The following is an 18,364-nucleotide window of genomic DNA, read 5'->3' on the forward strand; positions in this document are numbered from 1 at the left end:
TCCCTCTGAATTTTGTACATAATGAAACAGTACAGAAGAAACAGAAATTGGGTAGACGATACAAATCACCACACGAAGGCGGTTGTCCTGCTCTGGATGACAGATGTCAGGCATTTATAAAGGTGACTGAATTCCTTGAGGAAAATGACGACGAACAAAACACAATCTCTGATCTGGTGGACAAAATGGCCGAGTATCTTGCTGACTCAAATGCCGAGTCCTATTCTCAAAGATATATGAAAGACAGACTGATTGAACACTTTGGCGACAGAGTCATTGTCACAACAGTTAATGGCAAATCGAATGTTGCAACGATGAGGCAAACAGCTGACAGTGTACTTTTGGAGTTTCATGCAAACCAGTCTAAGGATCCTATGATTCAGAAGAAAATAATCCTGGAAGCTGCCGCTAAATTCATACTGGATGACATAAAGCAAGTGGAAACAGGGAATGAAACATACCCAACATCGGAAGACTTTGAGTTCAAAGACGCCAGCCTCAACTTTCTTCCTGATACTCTGAAGATTTTTCTTGGAAAGATCTTGAAGGCAAAAGATGTAGAGCTGAAGATAGCTTCAATTGGTCAGGCTATAATGCAAGCTGCACGACTACGTGTCCTGATTGCTCCACTGCAAATTGCACTAGGGGTGCAGCTGCAGCACCATTTCGCCTCTCGTTTCCTTATTGATTCACTGCATGCACATGGGTACTGCAGCTCATACAAGGAAGTCACACGTTTCAACCAAAATACAGCTGTATACCAGGGTACGGACATACCCAACCACAAGGGAGAATTTGTTCAATATGCAGCTGACAACGTCGACCACAACATTAGAACCTTAGACGGACACAACACCTTCCATGGCATGGGGATAATAGCCATGATTACCCCTGGAACAACACAAGGACATCCGATTCCTAGAGCTCAGGTCACTGCCAGCGACATAGAAACAACTGGAAGAATCCAGATACAGTACCATAGAGCTGACGACCAGGCATTTGCAACCTTGACTTATGGGAGCGTGCTTATCATGAGAGCCCATGATCCCACAGCCAACCTTGATGTACTGTGGAAGACGTCACTGCTGTTCAAGATACCAAGACCTGCATGGTCCGGGATGATGCAACTCTTACATCGTGGTGTCCAGCATTCAAAATCGTCTGTCCTGTTTCTCCCAATGATTGATTTGAGCTCGAGCGACACTACATGCATCTACTCCACTCTCAACTACATTGCGCAACATGCTAAACAACATGATGTACCTACCATCATCACCTTTGATCAGCCACTATGGTGGAAGGCATTGTCGATCATTCTCTCGGAGCCAGATGGAAGCCCCATGCGACGTATTGTGGTAAGGCTAGGTGCCTTTCATATGGAAATGAGCTTCCTTGGCAGCATAGGGCACCTCATGGGTGGTTCTGGGTTGAAGGAGCTGCTAGAACTCATATACACACCAAATGCAGTGGATCACATCCTAACAGGAAAAGCAATTTCCAGGGCTGTACGGGCACACATCCTCCTGGATGCTGTCCTGAATGCACTCCTCCTGTCTGATCCTCTTGGAGGAACACAATACAGAACTGCAGAAGACTTGCCAGTTCGGGATGAAGATGCAATGAGTGGCTTGGCCGATGATGATGTGATTCATCCAGATGCGAGTAAAGCAAGGACCCTGTATGATGCGTTGATGAAAGGCACACGATCTTCCAACGATGTAGCAAGTGATCCAATCCTTGACAAGATCAGCAAAGTCTTTCAAACACAGACAGAATCATTGACCAAAGACCGAACAGCGAAACTGTGGTTACAGTATATGGATATGGTGAAGATCTTAAGAAAATTCATCAAAGCCGAGCATATGGGAAACTGGTCCCTGCACCTCGAAGCTGTATCTGATATGTTACCATATGTAGCAGCCTCAGGTCATTCACTCTATGCTAAGTCTGCCAGGATTTACCTGCAAATAATGCACAGCTTAGAACAGGACTATCCAGATGTGCACCGTAAGTTTACTCAGGGCTTCCATGTCGCCCGAAGAAGTAGTAGAGCTTGGGCTGGAATTTCCTCAGACCTGATGATTGAGCAAGTACTCATGAGAAGTATGAAGACCAGCGGGGGGTTAACAAGAGGAAGAGGAATGTAATTCCTGATATTAAAAGTATAATTATATACCATGTGCTCGGAATGTATCGCAAAATGTGAACAAATCGTACCGCAAAAGGATGAAAAGGGGGGTCCATGTACCAGTGATTTTGACAGACACCCCATATTTTTAGAGCTTTAGACTTTTGATATGTTATCTGGTATATATTACTGCATACAATTTCGCACTGATATGTAGTGTTGCAGTTTTTTCCTATCTGGCCCCATATTTGGGCTAAATGGCTTGGACTATTAAGGTGGATGAAGGTTATGTTTTCACCTCTGTTTGTGAAAAGGATGTCTCAAAAGGTCGTGGACGGATTTGGACGAGACTTGATGAACAGGTTGGTTGTGTGAAAAGGACAAAGTGATTCGATTTTGGTGAAGATACGGATCCAGATACAAGAGTTTCTAAATTTTTCAAGTGATTCTTCACCATTGAGAGATGGAGCCAAAAACTATACATGGTACAGAATGCAATTTCAAAAAGTTGTGGACGAGTTTTGACTAAACGTGGTGGATGATTTGGGGAGGTGACAAGAACAAGCCGATTAGATTTTGGTTAAGATCCGGATGCGGCTCATCAGTGAGATACAAAACGTAAACCATTTAGCATGTGGAGGGATGTGTGCTACCGAGTGCCGTTGTGGTTTTATAAAGTTAAAAGGACAATTTTGGGCAAGCGTATTCCTGTTGATTTGCAAGCTTACCTTTGTGAAGGTGAAATTGAAGGAGCCATTCTTATTATGAAGGAACAGCATAGTGTGGGTTTTGTTGCAAAGCCCACCAGCTGTTGTCACGTTAGACAAAACAGGCACATAGCCAGTGGTCGTCTAGGGTGTGGGAAAGGGATACAAAAGAGGAAAGAAAGTCAAAAGGACATTAATGAGACCAATAATAAAATGGAAACAAAGATTTCCATAAACAAGTGTCACAAATACCTTGTTGTTCTTAGTTGTGTAATTGACAACAACGAGAAGGCTGAAATCGAACAGCGCGCAGACGTTTTCTTTACTCGACACATTGTACTTCCCTACAGGGGGCATCGGAGGAGGCTTGGGTGTCGGAGCAATGGTTGTCGGAGCAATGGTCGTTGGAGCTGGAGTTGTGGTATCCATACTACATTCATTGGCTGAAATTGAAGCAAGAAGAAGGGCATGAATGGTGTGTTGGGATGAGAAGCAATATTATGAAGATGAAGAAGATATTTTACCTTTAAATAAACAACTGCACAGCAACAGATCATAAAATGTCAAAGGTTTTCTGGTCATTTTTGTCAAACCTTCAATGCTTATCAAAATGAGCAAGACTCTCAACAACACTTCCTCGATCACGTTTGCATTAATTTAGGTAAAACAAACAATCAACATTAGCAAAACAGATGAGAGGCAGCAAAAGTGTAACTAGGCCTTACGTTCAGAAAATTTTCCTCCTTTCACATCAAAAGGCTGCACATGCACTTGATTCAGGCGTAGTCCGACTTTAGAGTCCAGTTGTACTGTTTCAGTCACATGGCACAAGTAGGCCTTGCCAATCGAAGTGTGAAACATGTGCAGGCTGGAGTTGCTGGCATTGTAACTGGCTGTATGGATGAATGTGCACGAATGGAAACAGGGAAAATATATAAAGAGTTCAGATTAGGACTGTTGTTGGTTACAAACAAACAAGCGACGCAATATAAAGAAACCTTGCTTGGGAGGGGCGGCACATTTGAACACCAACTACAAATTGTGCAAATAAATAAATGTCTGACAAAATATTACGTATGTGTACGCACCAGGTTTGGTAGAAGGGAAGGAAAGATTCAGCTGAACTGTTATGTTTTGCAAGATGAACACACCACCATTATCACGCTACAAAAGAAGTCAATAAGGGGATGGAATCAATCAATCACAGACGCGCATACAGCAGCAAAACCCAACAGGTATTACACTTTATTACTGCAATTCACCTGATGCAATGCACACAATAAATACCTCAACGCACACCATTTAATTTTAAGGTGGCGTACAAGTTGACTCACTCATTACCAAGGCTGTGCCAAAAAAAAAGTGCTTTCTCCTTCAAAATACTAATATTTCCACAGCTGGGCATCAACGGGATGACAAGCTAATGCCAATAAAGTTGGTGTATAGTTGTTTTGTATCGACATCCAAGTTAATGCATAGTTTACCCAAAACACCTTTTCTATCCACCTTGTCCATCTTATTACCTCTCCCACTGAAGGTTTCTCAAAAAGTGGTGGACCGATTCAGAGAAGACCATGTGGACAGGTTGGGTGGGTGACAAGGACGAATTAATTAGATGTTGGGGAAGATCGGCATATGTATGCGAGAATTTTTTTTTTTTTTTTCAAGTGACCACCACTGAGATTGCGCCAAAAATATATATGTGGCAGGATATTCAAAAGTTTGTGGACAAGTTTCGATAAAACCTGGTCGATGAGTTTGGTAGGTGACAAGAACAGGTCGATTAGAGTTTGGTTCAGGTCCTGATGCAGATCTGGCCTATCAGTGGGATACAAAACATAAAATTCTCAGCCTGGTGGAGGTGTGCGTTGTACCGAGTGCCGTTGTAGTTTTATCAGGTTTCATGGACAATTTTGGGCAAGCGTATTCCTGTTGATTTGCAAGCTTACCTTTGTGAAGGTGAAATTGAAGGAGCCGTTCTTATTACAAAGGGACAGCATAGTGTGAGTTTTGTTACAAAGTCCACCAGCTGTTGTCACGTTAGGAAAAACAGGCACATAGCCAGTGGTCGTCTGGGGTGTGGGAAAGGGATACAAAAGAGGAAAGAAAGTCAAAAGGAAAATAATGAGAGACCAATAATAAAATGGAAACAAAGATTTCCGTAAACAAGTGTCACAAATACCTTGTTGTTCTTCGTTGTGTAATTGACAACAACGAGAAGGCTGAAATCGAACAGCGCGCAGACGTTTTCTTTACTCGACACATTGTACTTCCCTACAGGGGGCATCGGAGGAGGCTTGGGTGTCGGAGCAATGGTTGTCGGAGCAATGGTCGTTGGAGCTGGAGTTGTGGTATCCATACTACATTCATTGGCTGAAATTGAAGCAAGAAGAAGGGCATGAATGGTGTGTTGGGATGAGAAGCAATATTATGAAGATGAAGAAGATATTTTACCTTTAAATAAACAATTGCACAGCAACAGATCATAAAATGTCAAAGGTTTTCTGGTCATTTTTGTCAAACCTTCAATGCTTATCAAAATGAGCAAGACTCTCAACAACACTTCCTCGATCACGTTTGCATTAATTTAGGTAAAACAAACAATCAACATTAGCAAAACAGATGAGAGGTAGCAAAAGTGTAACTAGGCCTTACGTTCAGAAAATTTTCCTTCTTTCACATCAAAAGGCTGCACATGCACTTGATTCAGGCGTAGTCCGACTTTAGAGTCCAGTTGTACTGTTTCGGTCACATGGCACAAGTAGGCCTTGCCAATCGAAGTGTGAAACATGTGCAGGCTGGAGTTGCTGGCATTGTAACTGGCTGTATGGATGAATGTGCACGAATGGAAACAGGGAAAATATATAAAGAGTTCAGATTAGGACTGTTGGTTACAAACAAACAAGCGACGCAATATAAAGAAACCTTGCTTGGGAGGGGCGGCACATTTGAACACCAACTACAAATTGTGCAAATAAATAAATGTCTGACAAAATATTACGTATGTGTACGCACCAGGTTTGGTAGAAGGGAAGGAAAGATTCAGCTGAACTGTTATGTTTTGCAAGATGAACACACCACCATTATCATGCTACAAAAGAAGTCAATAAGGGGATGGAATCAATCAATCACAGACACGCATACAGCAGCAAAACCCAACAGGTATTACACTTTATTACTGCAATTCACCTGATGCAATGCACACAATAAATACCTCAACGCACACCATTTAATTTTAAGGTGGCGTACAAGTTGACTCACTCATTACCAAGGCTGTGCCAAAAAAAAAGTGCTTTCTCCTTCAAAATACTAATATTTCCACAGCTGGGCATCAACGGGATGACAAGCTAATGCCAATAAAGTTGGTGTATAGCTGTTTTGTATCGACATCCAAGTTAATGCATAGTTTACCCAAAACACCTTTGCTATCCACCTTGTCCATCTTATTACTTCTCCCACTGAAGGTTTCTCAAAAAGTTGTGGACAGAGTCAGAGAAGACTATGTGGACAGGTTGGGTGTGTGACAAGGACGAATTAATTAGATGTTGGGGAAGATCGGCATATGTATGCGAGAATATTTATTTATTTGCAAGTGACTTCACCACTGAGATTGCGCCAAAAATATATATGCGGCATGATATTCAAAATTTTGTGGACAAGGTTTGACAAAACTTGGTCGACGAGTTTGGTAGGTGACAAGAACAAGTCGATAAGAGTTTGTTTCAGGTCCTGATGCAGATCTGGCCTATCAGTGGGACCTAAAACATAAAATGCTCAGCCTGTGGAGGTGTGCGTTCGACCGAGTGCTGTTGTAATTTTATAAAGTTAAAAGGACAATTTTGGGCAAGTGTATTCCTGTTGATTTGCAAGCTTACCTTTGCGAAGGTGAAATTGAAGGAGCCGTTCTTATTATGAAGGGACAGCATAGTGTGGGTTTTGTTGCAAAGTCCACCAGCTCTTGTCACGTTAGGAAAAACAGGCACATAGCCAGTGGTCGTCTGAGGTGTGGGAAAGAGAAACAAAAGAGGAAAGAAAGTCAAAAGGACAATAATGAAACCAATAATAAAATGGAAACAAAGATTTCCATAAACAAGTGTCACAAGTACCTTGTTGTTGTTCGTTGTGTAATTGACAACAACGAGAAGGCTGAAATCGAACAGCGCGCAGACTTTTTCTTTACTCGACACATTGTACTTCCCTACAGGGGGCATCGGAGGCGGCTTGGGTATCAGAGGATTATGGTTTGTGGTGTTGGTCTTTCGAACCAGAATTGCGGGATCCATGCTACATTCACTGGCTGAAGTTGAAGCAAAGAGTAAGGGATGAATGGGGTGTTGGGATGAGAAACAATACCATAAGATGAACAAGTTATTTTGCAGCTTACAAAAAAACCCCCCCAAACACAGCAACACATCATGGAATGTCATAACACGTTGCTGATGATCATACGAGAGCTCATTTATGAGAAACCTGCAATGCATATCAAAACAAGAAAAAGAGCAATCAGAGATTGCAAACCCTCGCCAGAATGTATTTTCAGTGATTATTTTTAAGGCTTTTGTGTTAAAACAAATAGGGTGGCCGAACCACGTGGCAGGTGATGTCATCATTATTTATTTTTCTAAACTAATTTATTCCTAGATTATGCTCAAGAAATTTCATCTTAATCGGATGAAGTTTTGTACTTGTCGAATTATGACGTCATAATGGAGGCACCTATGACATAATCATCAACTATTTTATTCCCCATGGAGAGGTCTTTACAATGAGCCATGTCTCAATTTTTTCTATTCAGCGCTTTTGGAGATATAGAGGTGCAACGTTTTTCGGTTTTTCCAAGATGGTGGCCGAACCACGATCTATGACGTCATAATTATCATTTAAAAATTCTACAGGTGGAGTAGCACCAATGGTGAAAATTTCCTGTCAATCGGACCAAAGGCTGCAGAGAAAATCATATTTATTCTGTGCGGACAAACAGACAAACAGACTTAAATGCAATACCCTCTCCTCTGGCGAGGGCAACTAGAATGGCACTCAGTCGAGAACATACCTCCGCCAGGCTGAACATTTTACATTTTGTATCCACTGACAGGCCGGATCTGGATCCGGACCTGAACCATAATCTAATTAGCTTGTTCTTGTCACTTTGCCAACTCTTCCATATCGTTTTGTCATAATTCTTCCCCAACTTTTGGAAATATCCTGCCATACATCGTTTTTGGTCCTATCACTTAATGGTGAAGCATCACTTCACTTTTTTTTATTTATAAATTATCGTATCCCGATCACGATTCAGATCTTCACCAAAATCAAATCGATTTGTCCTTGTCACACACCCAAACCTGCTTGAGATCCGAGGATCCTGGGTTTGAATCCCGGTCGATCATTGAATTAACGCCAGGAGGGTTGACTCAGCCTGTCATCCTTCCGTGGTCGGCAAATTGAGTACCAGTTCACTGGTAATTCCCTGTGTGTCGCAAGTGGCGATCAACAGGGTTGGTGGCAGGAAGGGCATCCGACCATAAAACATTGCTTCAAAAAGAGGACCATGGTGCCCGAAAAAGTCCAACCCCTGCTCTGCGGGGGAAAATGGCCTCGAAAGGTGGTTTTTACACAACCAAACCGTTCAGCATTTTTTTTGCCCAAATCCATCCATATCTTTGAGATATGCTTTATATTGGTTTTTTTTTTGCCCCATCTCTCAATGGTGAAAAATAACTTTAAAATTCTCTAATCCAGTGCCCGATTAGAATCTTCAACAAAATTGAATCAATACCTTCTCGTCACACACCCAACCTGTACCAATTTTTGGCCAAATCTGCACATATATTTTGTGATATTGTGCTATTTATACAGTGCTTAAAGAAAATCTACATCACCTTTCAAAATTTTCACCTATTGTTACCTTACAGCATGGAAATAAATTGCATTAAAACAGACTTTTCCCCACCTTTATTTATACATCGTAACCCACAACCTCAAAGTCAAAAACAAATTTCAAAATATTCATGAAAAATACAAAACTGGCATATCAGAATATCTTGGTTGGATAAGTGTCTACCCGACAATCCTCAACTGGGATGCTGTGTGATTTTGAAAGTGATTTGTTACACCTGAGCTAATTTACAATTGCTACTATAAAGGGGGTGGACACTTATCCAACCAAGATGTTCTAGTTTTGTATTTTTAAAGAATTTCCTGAAATTTATAGAATTTCTTTTTCACTTGGAAGTTGTGCGTTATGATGTGTAAATAAAGGTGGACAATGTCCGATTTAATGCATTTTAATTCCTATAAGACAACAAAAGGTGAAACTTTTGAAAGGGGATATAGACTTTATATAGGCACTACATATCGTTTTTTTTGTAGTGCCTATCTCTCAATGGTGAAAAATCGCTTTAAAAAAAAAACTAGAGTATCCGGATCTTCACCAAAATGTAATCACTTCGTCCTTGTCACATGCCCAACCTCTCCATAAAATTTGTCTGAATCCATCCACAACTTTTGAAGATATCCTGTTCACAGACAAACAAATAGACAGGGGTGAAAACATAACCACCATCCACCTTCGGTGGCAGAGGTAATGAGCAATACTTTCAGCCACAGTGTTGATGGGAATACATTTGTGTTTGGTTAAACAACAACATCAACCATGGACGAGTTCAGCTCAGCATTTGAAACAGAGAAAGCTCCTCTTTCACGTCGAAAGTGTTTGCTGGACAAATATCCTGGTTGACAACACAGTTTGTTCAGGGAAAAAAAAAAATCTTCATATCTAACCAAGAAAAGTGTATTCTAAACAAATGTACAACTGGGCCCACCTGAGGAAAAGGTGTTGTTCTGCAAGCCAAATGCTTGCAAATGAAGATTTGATGCTGACACAGAGATGCCTTCTGAGAGGTTTATGGCTTGCTCAACCTTGCAGATGTACGACTTGTCTGCTGGGCTCATACGAGCCTCCAGATTGTCAACTTTACCATGAAACACTGTCAACAGAGAATAGCATCAGTCAAGGTTACCTTCAAATAACGTGAGCACTGGTGTATTCAGAATCAGCACGAGATTCAAATGAATTTAACCAAGGCAGATGAAGGCCATTTGATGTGATCAAAAACGTTTTATTGTTGTTGGTCATAAGGCTAAAAAATATAAACAGGTTAACAACAAGTACAGATACATTCAAAGTACACCGCCTCAGTGCCAAATTAAATATCCTACAGCGCGGCATTGCCGGGGTGCCTCAGGCGCCCGGCAACACCGCAGTGCAGCTCATTGAGGCTGCATTGGGAGGGAGAGGTGCACACGAATTGATTGATTAATTGGATAATTAAAATCAATAAAAGATTATCACAAAATATTTTCTTAATCAATTCGCTAATAGCAAAACGAAACCACTAGTGCTTCATCCGAAGATGTATCTTTTAGAAATTTAATTCAAGAAGTCATTAATAAAAAATTAAATAATTGATTCATCAATAAATAAATTAATCGATTAATCAATAAATAATTAATCGATTAAATGATTAATCAATAAATCAAAAATATCCTTGATAGCCACATCACTTGGTCACCGTCATGTCCAAATATTAGCTTCCCAGCTCAAAAGGTGCCTGAGATATTGGCCAAATGAGAAAGAAAATAAATAAATAATAATCATTAAAAAATTAAATTATTAATCAATTCGGTCACAGAACACATGAACCACCACCATTTCATCAGAATCTGTAACTGAATATATATATATTTTTAGTAATTAATCGAATAATTAAATAATTAATCGATTAATTAATAAATCAAAAATATCCTTGATAGCCACATCACTTGGTCACTCATGTCCAAATATTAGCTTCCGAGCTCAAAAGGTGCCTGAGATATTGGCCAAATGAGAAAGAAAATAAATAAGTGATTAATAATGAAAATAAACAAATAATAATCATTAAAAAATTAAATTTTTAATCAATTCGGTCAAAGAATACATAAACCACCACCATTTCACCAGAATCTGTAACTTAAAAAAAAAAAATTTTGGTCATTAATCGAATACTTAAATGATTAATCGATTAATTGATCAATTGATTTCTTAATAAATCAAAAATAACCTTTGCAGCCAAATCACCTGGTCATTGGCATGTCGAAATATCAGCTTCTTAACTCAAAAGGTGCCTGAGTTAATGGTCAGAAGAGAAAGGAAATTTGATTAATTAAATAAGTACTTAATTAATCACTAATAATTAAATAACTCCTCAATTAATTGATTAATCAAAAAACAAAAAATACCGTTTTTGAAAAAGGACTTGCTCACTATTGTGCCGAAATTCCAGCATCCTCGCTCAAAGGATGGCTGAGATATCGCCAGGACAAACAAACAAGAAAGAAAGAAAACAAACAAAGAAAGAAAACAAACAAGTACAGATCCATTCAAAGTACACCGCCCCCATGCCAAATAATTAAACATCCTACAGCGCGGCATTGTCGGGGCGCCTCAGGCGCCCGGCAATACCGCAGTGCAGCTCATTGAGGCTGCATTGGGAGGGAGAGGTGTACACTAATTGATTGATTAATTGTATAATTAAAATCAATAAAAGATTATCACAAAATATTTTCATAATCAATTGGCTAATAGCATAACTAAACCACTTGTGCTTCATCCAAAGATGTATCTGTTAGAAATTTAATTAAATAACTCATTAATAAAAAATTAAATAATTAATTGATTACTCAATAAATAATAAATCTATTAATCAATAAATAATTAATCGATGAAATGATTAATCAACAAATCAAAAATATCCTTGATAGCCACATCACTTGGTCACTGTCATGTCCAAATATTAGCTTCCCAGCTCAAAAGGTGCCTGAGATATTGGCCAAATGAGAAAGAAAATAAATAAATAACAATCATGAAAAAATTAAATTATTAATCAATTCGGTCACAGAACACATAAACCACCACCATTTCATCAGAATCTGTAACTGAATTTTTTTTTTTTTTGTTAGTAATTAATCGAATAATTAAATAATTAATCGATTAATTGATTGATCAATAAATCAAAAATATCCTTGATAGCCACATCACTTGGTCACTAATGTCCAAATATTAGCTTCCGAGCTCAAAAGGTGCCTGAGATATTGGCCAAATGAGAAAGAAAATAAATAAATGATTAATAATGAAAATAAATAAATAATCATAAAAAAATTAAATTATTAATCAATTTGGTCAGAGAACACATAAACTACCACTATTTCATCAGAATCTGTAACTTAAAAAAAAAAATTTTTTTTGTCATTAATCGAATAATTAAATAATTAATCGATTAATTGATTAATTAATAAATCAAAAATAGCGTTTGCAGCCAAATCACCTGGCCATTGGCATGTCCAAATATCAGCTTCCTAACTCAAAAGGTGCCTGAGTTAATGGTCAGAAGAGAAATGAAATTTAATTAATTAAATAAGTACTTAATTAATCGCTAATAATTAAATAACTCCTCAATTAATTGATTAATCAAAAAACAAAAAATACCGTTTTTGACAAAGCACTTTCTCACTATTGTGCCAAAATTTCAGCTTCCTAGCTCAAAGGATGGCTGAGATATCGCCCAGACAACCAAACAAACAAGCAAACAAGTACAAATACATTCAAAGTACACCGCCCCATGCCAAATAATTAAATATGCTGCAGCGCGGCATTGCCGGGGCGCCTCCGGCGCCCGGCAATACCGCAGTGCAGCTCATTGAGGCTGCATTGGGAGGGAGAGGTGTACACTAATTGATTGATTAATTGTATAATTAAAATCAATAAAAGATTATCACAAAATATTTTCATAATCAATTGGCTAATCGCATAACTAAACCACTAGTGCTTCATCCGAAGATGTATCTTTTAGAAATTTAATTAAATAAGTCATTTATAAAAAATTAAATAATTAATTGATTACTCAATAAATAATTAATCGATTAATCAAAAATAATTAATAGATGAAATGACTAATCAATAAATCAAAAATATCCTTGATAGCCACATCACTTGGTCACTCATGTCCAAATATTAGCTTCCCAGCTGAAAAGGTGCCTGAGATATTGGCCAAATGAGAAAGAAAATATATAAATGATTAATAATGAAAATAAATAAATAATAATCATAAAAAATTAAATTATTAATCAATTTGGTGAGAGAACACATAAACTACCACTATTTCATCAGAATCTGTAACTTTAAAAAAAAATTTTTTTTTGTCATTAATCAAATAATTAAATAATTAATCGATTAATTGATTAATTAATAAATCAAAAATATCCTTTGCAGCCAAATCACCTGGTCATTGGCATGTCCAAATATCAGCTTCCTAACTCAAAAGGTGCCTGAGTTAATGGTCAGAAGAGAAAGGAAATTTGCTTAATTACCTTCGCAAAAGCGGAAGGTTATGTTTTGATCGCTGTGTATTTATTTGTATGTCTGTGTGTGTGTGTGTGTGTATGTTATTCGCATAACTCAAAAAGTATTCAACCGATTCGCATGAAATTTGGTGGGATGATAGGTTATTATCCGGGAACCATTTGATTAGATTTTGGAATCGATCGGGTCAAAGGTCAAGGTCAAGGTCATGAAAAGGTCAAAATCGTCTTTTTACCATAGCGCGGTCAATTTGTGTCCAATTTGTATGAAACTAATGCCAAAATGCTTTGCTACACAGATCTTGTAGTCTTTTATTTTGGCAACAAAAGTAGCTGCGGCGAAGGTATGCGCTCTACCGAGTGCCCGTTCTAGTTAAATAAGTACTTAATTAATCGCTAATAATTAAATAACTCCTCAATTTATTAATTAATCAAAAAAAAAAAATACCCGTTTTTGAAAAGGAATTGCTCACTACTGTGCCGAAATTTCAGCTTCCTAGCTCAAAGGATGGCTGAGATATCGCCCGGACAACCAAGAAAGAAAACAAACCAACAAGAAAGAAAGAAACCAGAGTGAAAACTGAGTACTCTCTTTCAGCGTGCGTCACTGCCGAGCCCCATTTGGTGCCCGACTATGACGATTTGCAATGCCTGGAGATGGCATAGGAAAGGAGCGGTGTACAACAAGTACACAGACATTCAAAGTACACCGCCCCATGCCAAATAATTAAATATGCTGCAGCGCGGCATTGCCGGGGCGCCTCCGGCGCCCGGCAATACCGCAGTGCAGCTCATTGAGGCTGCATTGGGAGGGAGAGGTGTACACTAATTGATTGATTAATTGTATAATTAAAATCAATAAAAGATTATCACAAAATATTTTCATAATCAATTGGCTAATCGCATAACTAAACCACTAGTGCTTCATCCGAAGATGTATCTTTTAGAAATTTAATTAAATAAGTCATTTATAAAAAATTAAATAATTAATTGATTACTCAATAAATAATTAATCGATTAATCAATAAATAATTAATAGATGAAATGATTAATCAATAAATCAAAAATATCCTTGATAGCCACATCACTTGGTCACTGATGTCCAAATATTAGCTTCCCAGCTCAAAAGGTGCCTGAGATATTGGCCAAATGAGAAAGAAAATAAATAAATGATTAATAATGAAAATAAATAAATAATAATCATAAAAAAATTAAATTATTAATCAATTTGCTCAGAGAACACATAAACTACCACTATTTCATCAGAATCTGTAACTTAAAAAAAAAATTTTTTTTGTCATTAATCGAATAATTAAATAACTAATCGATTAATTGATTAATTAATAAATCAAAAATATCCTTTGCAGCCAAATCACCTGGTCATTGGCATGTCCAAATATCAGCTTCCTAACTCAAAAGGTGCCTGAGTTAATGGTCAGAAGAGAAAGGAAATTTGATTAATTAAATAAGTACTTAATTAATCGCTAATAATTAAATAACTCCTCAATTTATTGATTAATCAAAAAAAAAAATACGGTTTTTGACAAAGGACTTGCTCACTATTGTGCCGAAATTTCAGCTTCCTAGCTCAAAGGATGGCTGAGATATCGCCCGGACAACCAAGAAAGAAAACAAACCAACAAGAAAGAAAGAAACCAGAGTGAAAACTGAGTACTCTCTTTCAGCGTGCGTCACTGCCGAGCCCCCTTTGGTGCCCGACGATGACGATTTGCAATGCCTGGAGATGGCATAGGAAAGGAGCGGTGTACAACAAGTACACAGACATTCAAAGTACACCGCCCCATGCCAAATAATTAAATATGCTGCAGCGCGGCATTGCCGGGGCGCCTCCGGCGCCCGGCAATACCGCAGTGCAGCTCATTGAGGCTGCATTGGGAGGGAGAGGTGTACACTAATTGATTGATTAATTGTATAATTAAAATCAATAAAAGATTATCACAAAATATTTTCATAATCAATTGGCTAATCGCATAACTAAACCACTAGTGCTTCATCCGAAGATGTATCTTTTAGAAATTTAATTAAATAAGTCATTTATAAAAAATTAAATAATTAATTGATTACTCAATAAATAATTAATCGATTAATCAATAAATAATTAATAGATGAAATGATTAATCAATAAATCAAAAATATCCTTGATAGCCACATCACTTGGTCACTGATGTCCAAATATTAGCTTCCCAGCTCAAAAGGTGCCTGAGATATTGGCCAAATGAGAAAGAAAATAAATAAATGATTAATAATGAAAATAAATAACTAATAATCATAAAAAAATTAAATTATTAATCAATTTGGTCAGAGAACACATAAACTACCACTATTTCATCAGATTCTGTAACTTAAAAATTTTTTTTTTTTTTGTCATTAATCGAATAATTAAATAACTAATCGATTAATTGATTAATTAATAAATCAAAAATATCCTTTGCAGCCAAATCACCTGGTCATTGGCATGTCCAAATATCAGCTTCCTAACTCAAAAGGTGCCTGAGTTAATGGTCAGAAGAGAAAGGAAATTTGATTAATTAAATAAGTACTTAATTAATCGCTAATAATTAAATAACTCCTCAATTTATTGATTAATCAAAAAAAAAAATACGGTTTTTGACAAAGGACTTGCTCACTATTGTGCCGAAATTTCAGCTTCCGAGCTCAAAGGATGGCTGAGATATCGCCCGGACAACCAAGAAACAAGAAAGAAAACAAACAAGTACACATACATTCAAAGTACACCGCCCCCATGCCAAATAATTAAATATCCTACAGCGCGGCATTGCCGGGGTGCCTCCGGCGCCCGGCAATACCGCAGTGGAGCTCATAGAGGCTGCATTGGGAGGGAGAGATGTACATACATCTAATTGATTGATTAATTGTATAATAAAAAAATTAAAAAAAGATTATCACAAAATATTTTCTTAATCAATTGGCTAATACCATAACAAAACCACTTGTGCTTCATCCGAAGACGGATCTTTTAGAAATTTAATCAAATAAGTCATTAATAAAAAACTAAATAATTAATTGATTAATCTATAAGTAATTCATCAATTAATCAATAAATAATGAATCGATGAAATGATTAATCAATTAATCAAAAATATCCTTGATAGCCACATCACTTGGTCACTGTCATGTCCAAATATTAGCTTCCCAGCTCAAAAGGTGCCTGAGATATTGGCCAAATGAGAAAGAAAATAAATAAATGATTAATAATGAAGATAAATAAATAATAATCATTAAAAAATTAAATTATTAATCAATTCGGTCAGAGAACACATAAACCACCACCATTTCATCAGAATCTGTAACTGGGGGAATTTTTTTTTTTTTAGTAATTAATCAAATAATTAAATAATTAATCGATACATTGATTAATTGATTAATCAATAAATCAAAAATATCCTTGATAGCCACATAACCTGGTCACTCATGTCCAAATATTAGCTTCTGAGCTCAAAAGGTGCCTGAGATATTGGCCAAATGAGAAAGAAGATAAATAAATGATTAATAATGAAAATAAATAAATAATAATCATTAAAAAATTAAATTATTAATCAATTCGGTCAGAGAACACATAAACCACCACCATTTCATCAGAATCTGTAACTTAAAAAAAAAAAAAAAAAATTGTCATTAATCAAATAATTAATCGATTAATTGATTAATTGATTAATTAATAAATCAAAAATAGCCTTTGCAGCCAAATCACCTGGCCATTGGCATGTCCAAATATCAGCTTCCTAACTCAAAAGGTGCCTGAGTTAATGGTCAGAAGAGAAATGAAATTTAATTAATTAAATAAGTACTTAATTAATCGCTAATAATTAAATAACTCCTCAATTAATTGATTAATCAAAAAACAAAAAATACCGTTTTTGACAAAGGACATGCTCACTATTGTGCCGAAATTTCAGCTTCCTAGCTTAAAGGATGGCTGAAATATCGTCCGGACAAACAAACAAGAAAGCAAGAAAGCAAGAAAGAAAGAAAGAAAACAAGTACACATACATTCAAAGTACACCGCCCCATGCCAAATAATTAAATATGCTGCAGCGCGGCATTGCCGGGGCGCCTCCGGCGCCCGGCAATACCGCAGTGCAGCTCATTAAGGCTGCATTGGGAGGGAGGGGTGTACACTAATTGATTGATTAATTGTATAATTAAAATCAATAAAAGATTATCACAAAATATTTTCATAATCAATTGGCTAATCGCATAACTAAACCACTAGTGCTTCATCCGAAGATGTATCTTTTAGAAATTTAATTAAATAAGTCATTTATAAAAAATTAAATAATTAATTGATTACTCAATAAATAATTAATCGATTAATCAATAAATAATTAATAGATGAAATGATTAATCAATAAATCAAAAATATCCTTGATAGCCACATCACTTGGTCACTTATGTCCAAATATTAGCTTCCCAGCTCAAAAGGTGCCTGAGATATTGGCCAAATGAGAAAGAAAATAAATAAATGATTAATAATGAAAATAAATAAATAATAATCATAAAAAAATTAAATTGGTAATCAATTTGGTCAGAGAACACATAAACTACCACTATTTCATCAGAATCTGTAACTTAAAAAAAAAAATTTTTTGGGTCATTAATCGAATAATTAAATAATTAATCGATTAATTGATTAATTAATAAATCAAAAATATCCTTTGCAGCCAAATCACCTGGTCATTGGCATGTCCAAATATCAGCTTCCTAACTCAAAAGGTGCCTGAGTTAATAATGGTCAGAAGAGAAATGAAATTTAATTAATTAAATAAGTACTTAATTAAACGCTAATAATTAAATAACTCCTCAATTAATTGATTATTCAAAAAACAAAAAATACCGTATTTGACAAAGGACTTGCTCACTACTGTGCCGAAATTTCAGCTTCCTAGCTCAAAGGATGGCTGAGATATCGTCCGGACAACCAAGAAAACAAACAAGAAACCAGAGTGAAAACTGAGTACTCTCTTTCAGCGTGCGTCACTGCCAAGCCCCCTTCGGTGCCCGGCAATGACGATTTGCAATGCCTGGAGGTGGCATAGGAAAGGAGCGGTGTACAACAAGAAACCAAGAAACCAGAGTGAAAACTGAGTAC

At 36.9% G+C, this 18,364-nt stretch overlaps 1 protein-coding gene across 2 annotated transcripts in view; it reads right to left on the reverse strand.

The window, feature by feature from the left end:
- LOC137435078 (uncharacterized) overlaps positions 1 to 18,364 on the reverse strand; it is a 96,898-nt gene that overhangs the window by 39,442 nt on the left and 39,092 nt on the right. For both annotated transcript variants that reach the window (XM_078784696.1, XM_078784697.1), the window contains exons 5-15: positions 9,660 to 9,824; positions 6,942 to 7,132; positions 6,711 to 6,833; positions 5,851 to 5,926; positions 5,491 to 5,658; positions 5,018 to 5,208; positions 4,785 to 4,907; positions 3,924 to 3,999; positions 3,561 to 3,728; positions 3,088 to 3,278; positions 2,857 to 2,979 (exon numbers count right to left, since the gene is read on the reverse strand). In XM_078784696.1, the coding sequence (XP_078640822.1) occupies positions 2,857 to 2,979; positions 3,088 to 3,278; positions 3,561 to 3,728; positions 3,924 to 3,999; positions 4,785 to 4,907; positions 5,018 to 5,208; positions 5,491 to 5,658; positions 5,851 to 5,926; positions 6,711 to 6,833; positions 6,942 to 7,132; positions 9,660 to 9,824 (1,595 nt within the window). The remainder of the gene's footprint in view (positions 1 to 2,856; positions 2,980 to 3,087; positions 3,279 to 3,560; positions 3,729 to 3,923; positions 4,000 to 4,784; positions 4,908 to 5,017; positions 5,209 to 5,490; positions 5,659 to 5,850; positions 5,927 to 6,710; positions 6,834 to 6,941; positions 7,133 to 9,659; positions 9,825 to 18,364) is intronic.

The sequence above is a fragment of the Myxine glutinosa genome, chromosome 9 (genome assembly GCF_964187855.1).
Source record: "Myxine glutinosa chromosome 9, kmMyxGlut1.1, whole genome shotgun sequence".
NCBI classification, from domain to species: Eukaryota; Metazoa; Chordata; class Myxini; order Myxiniformes; family Myxinidae; genus Myxine; species Myxine glutinosa.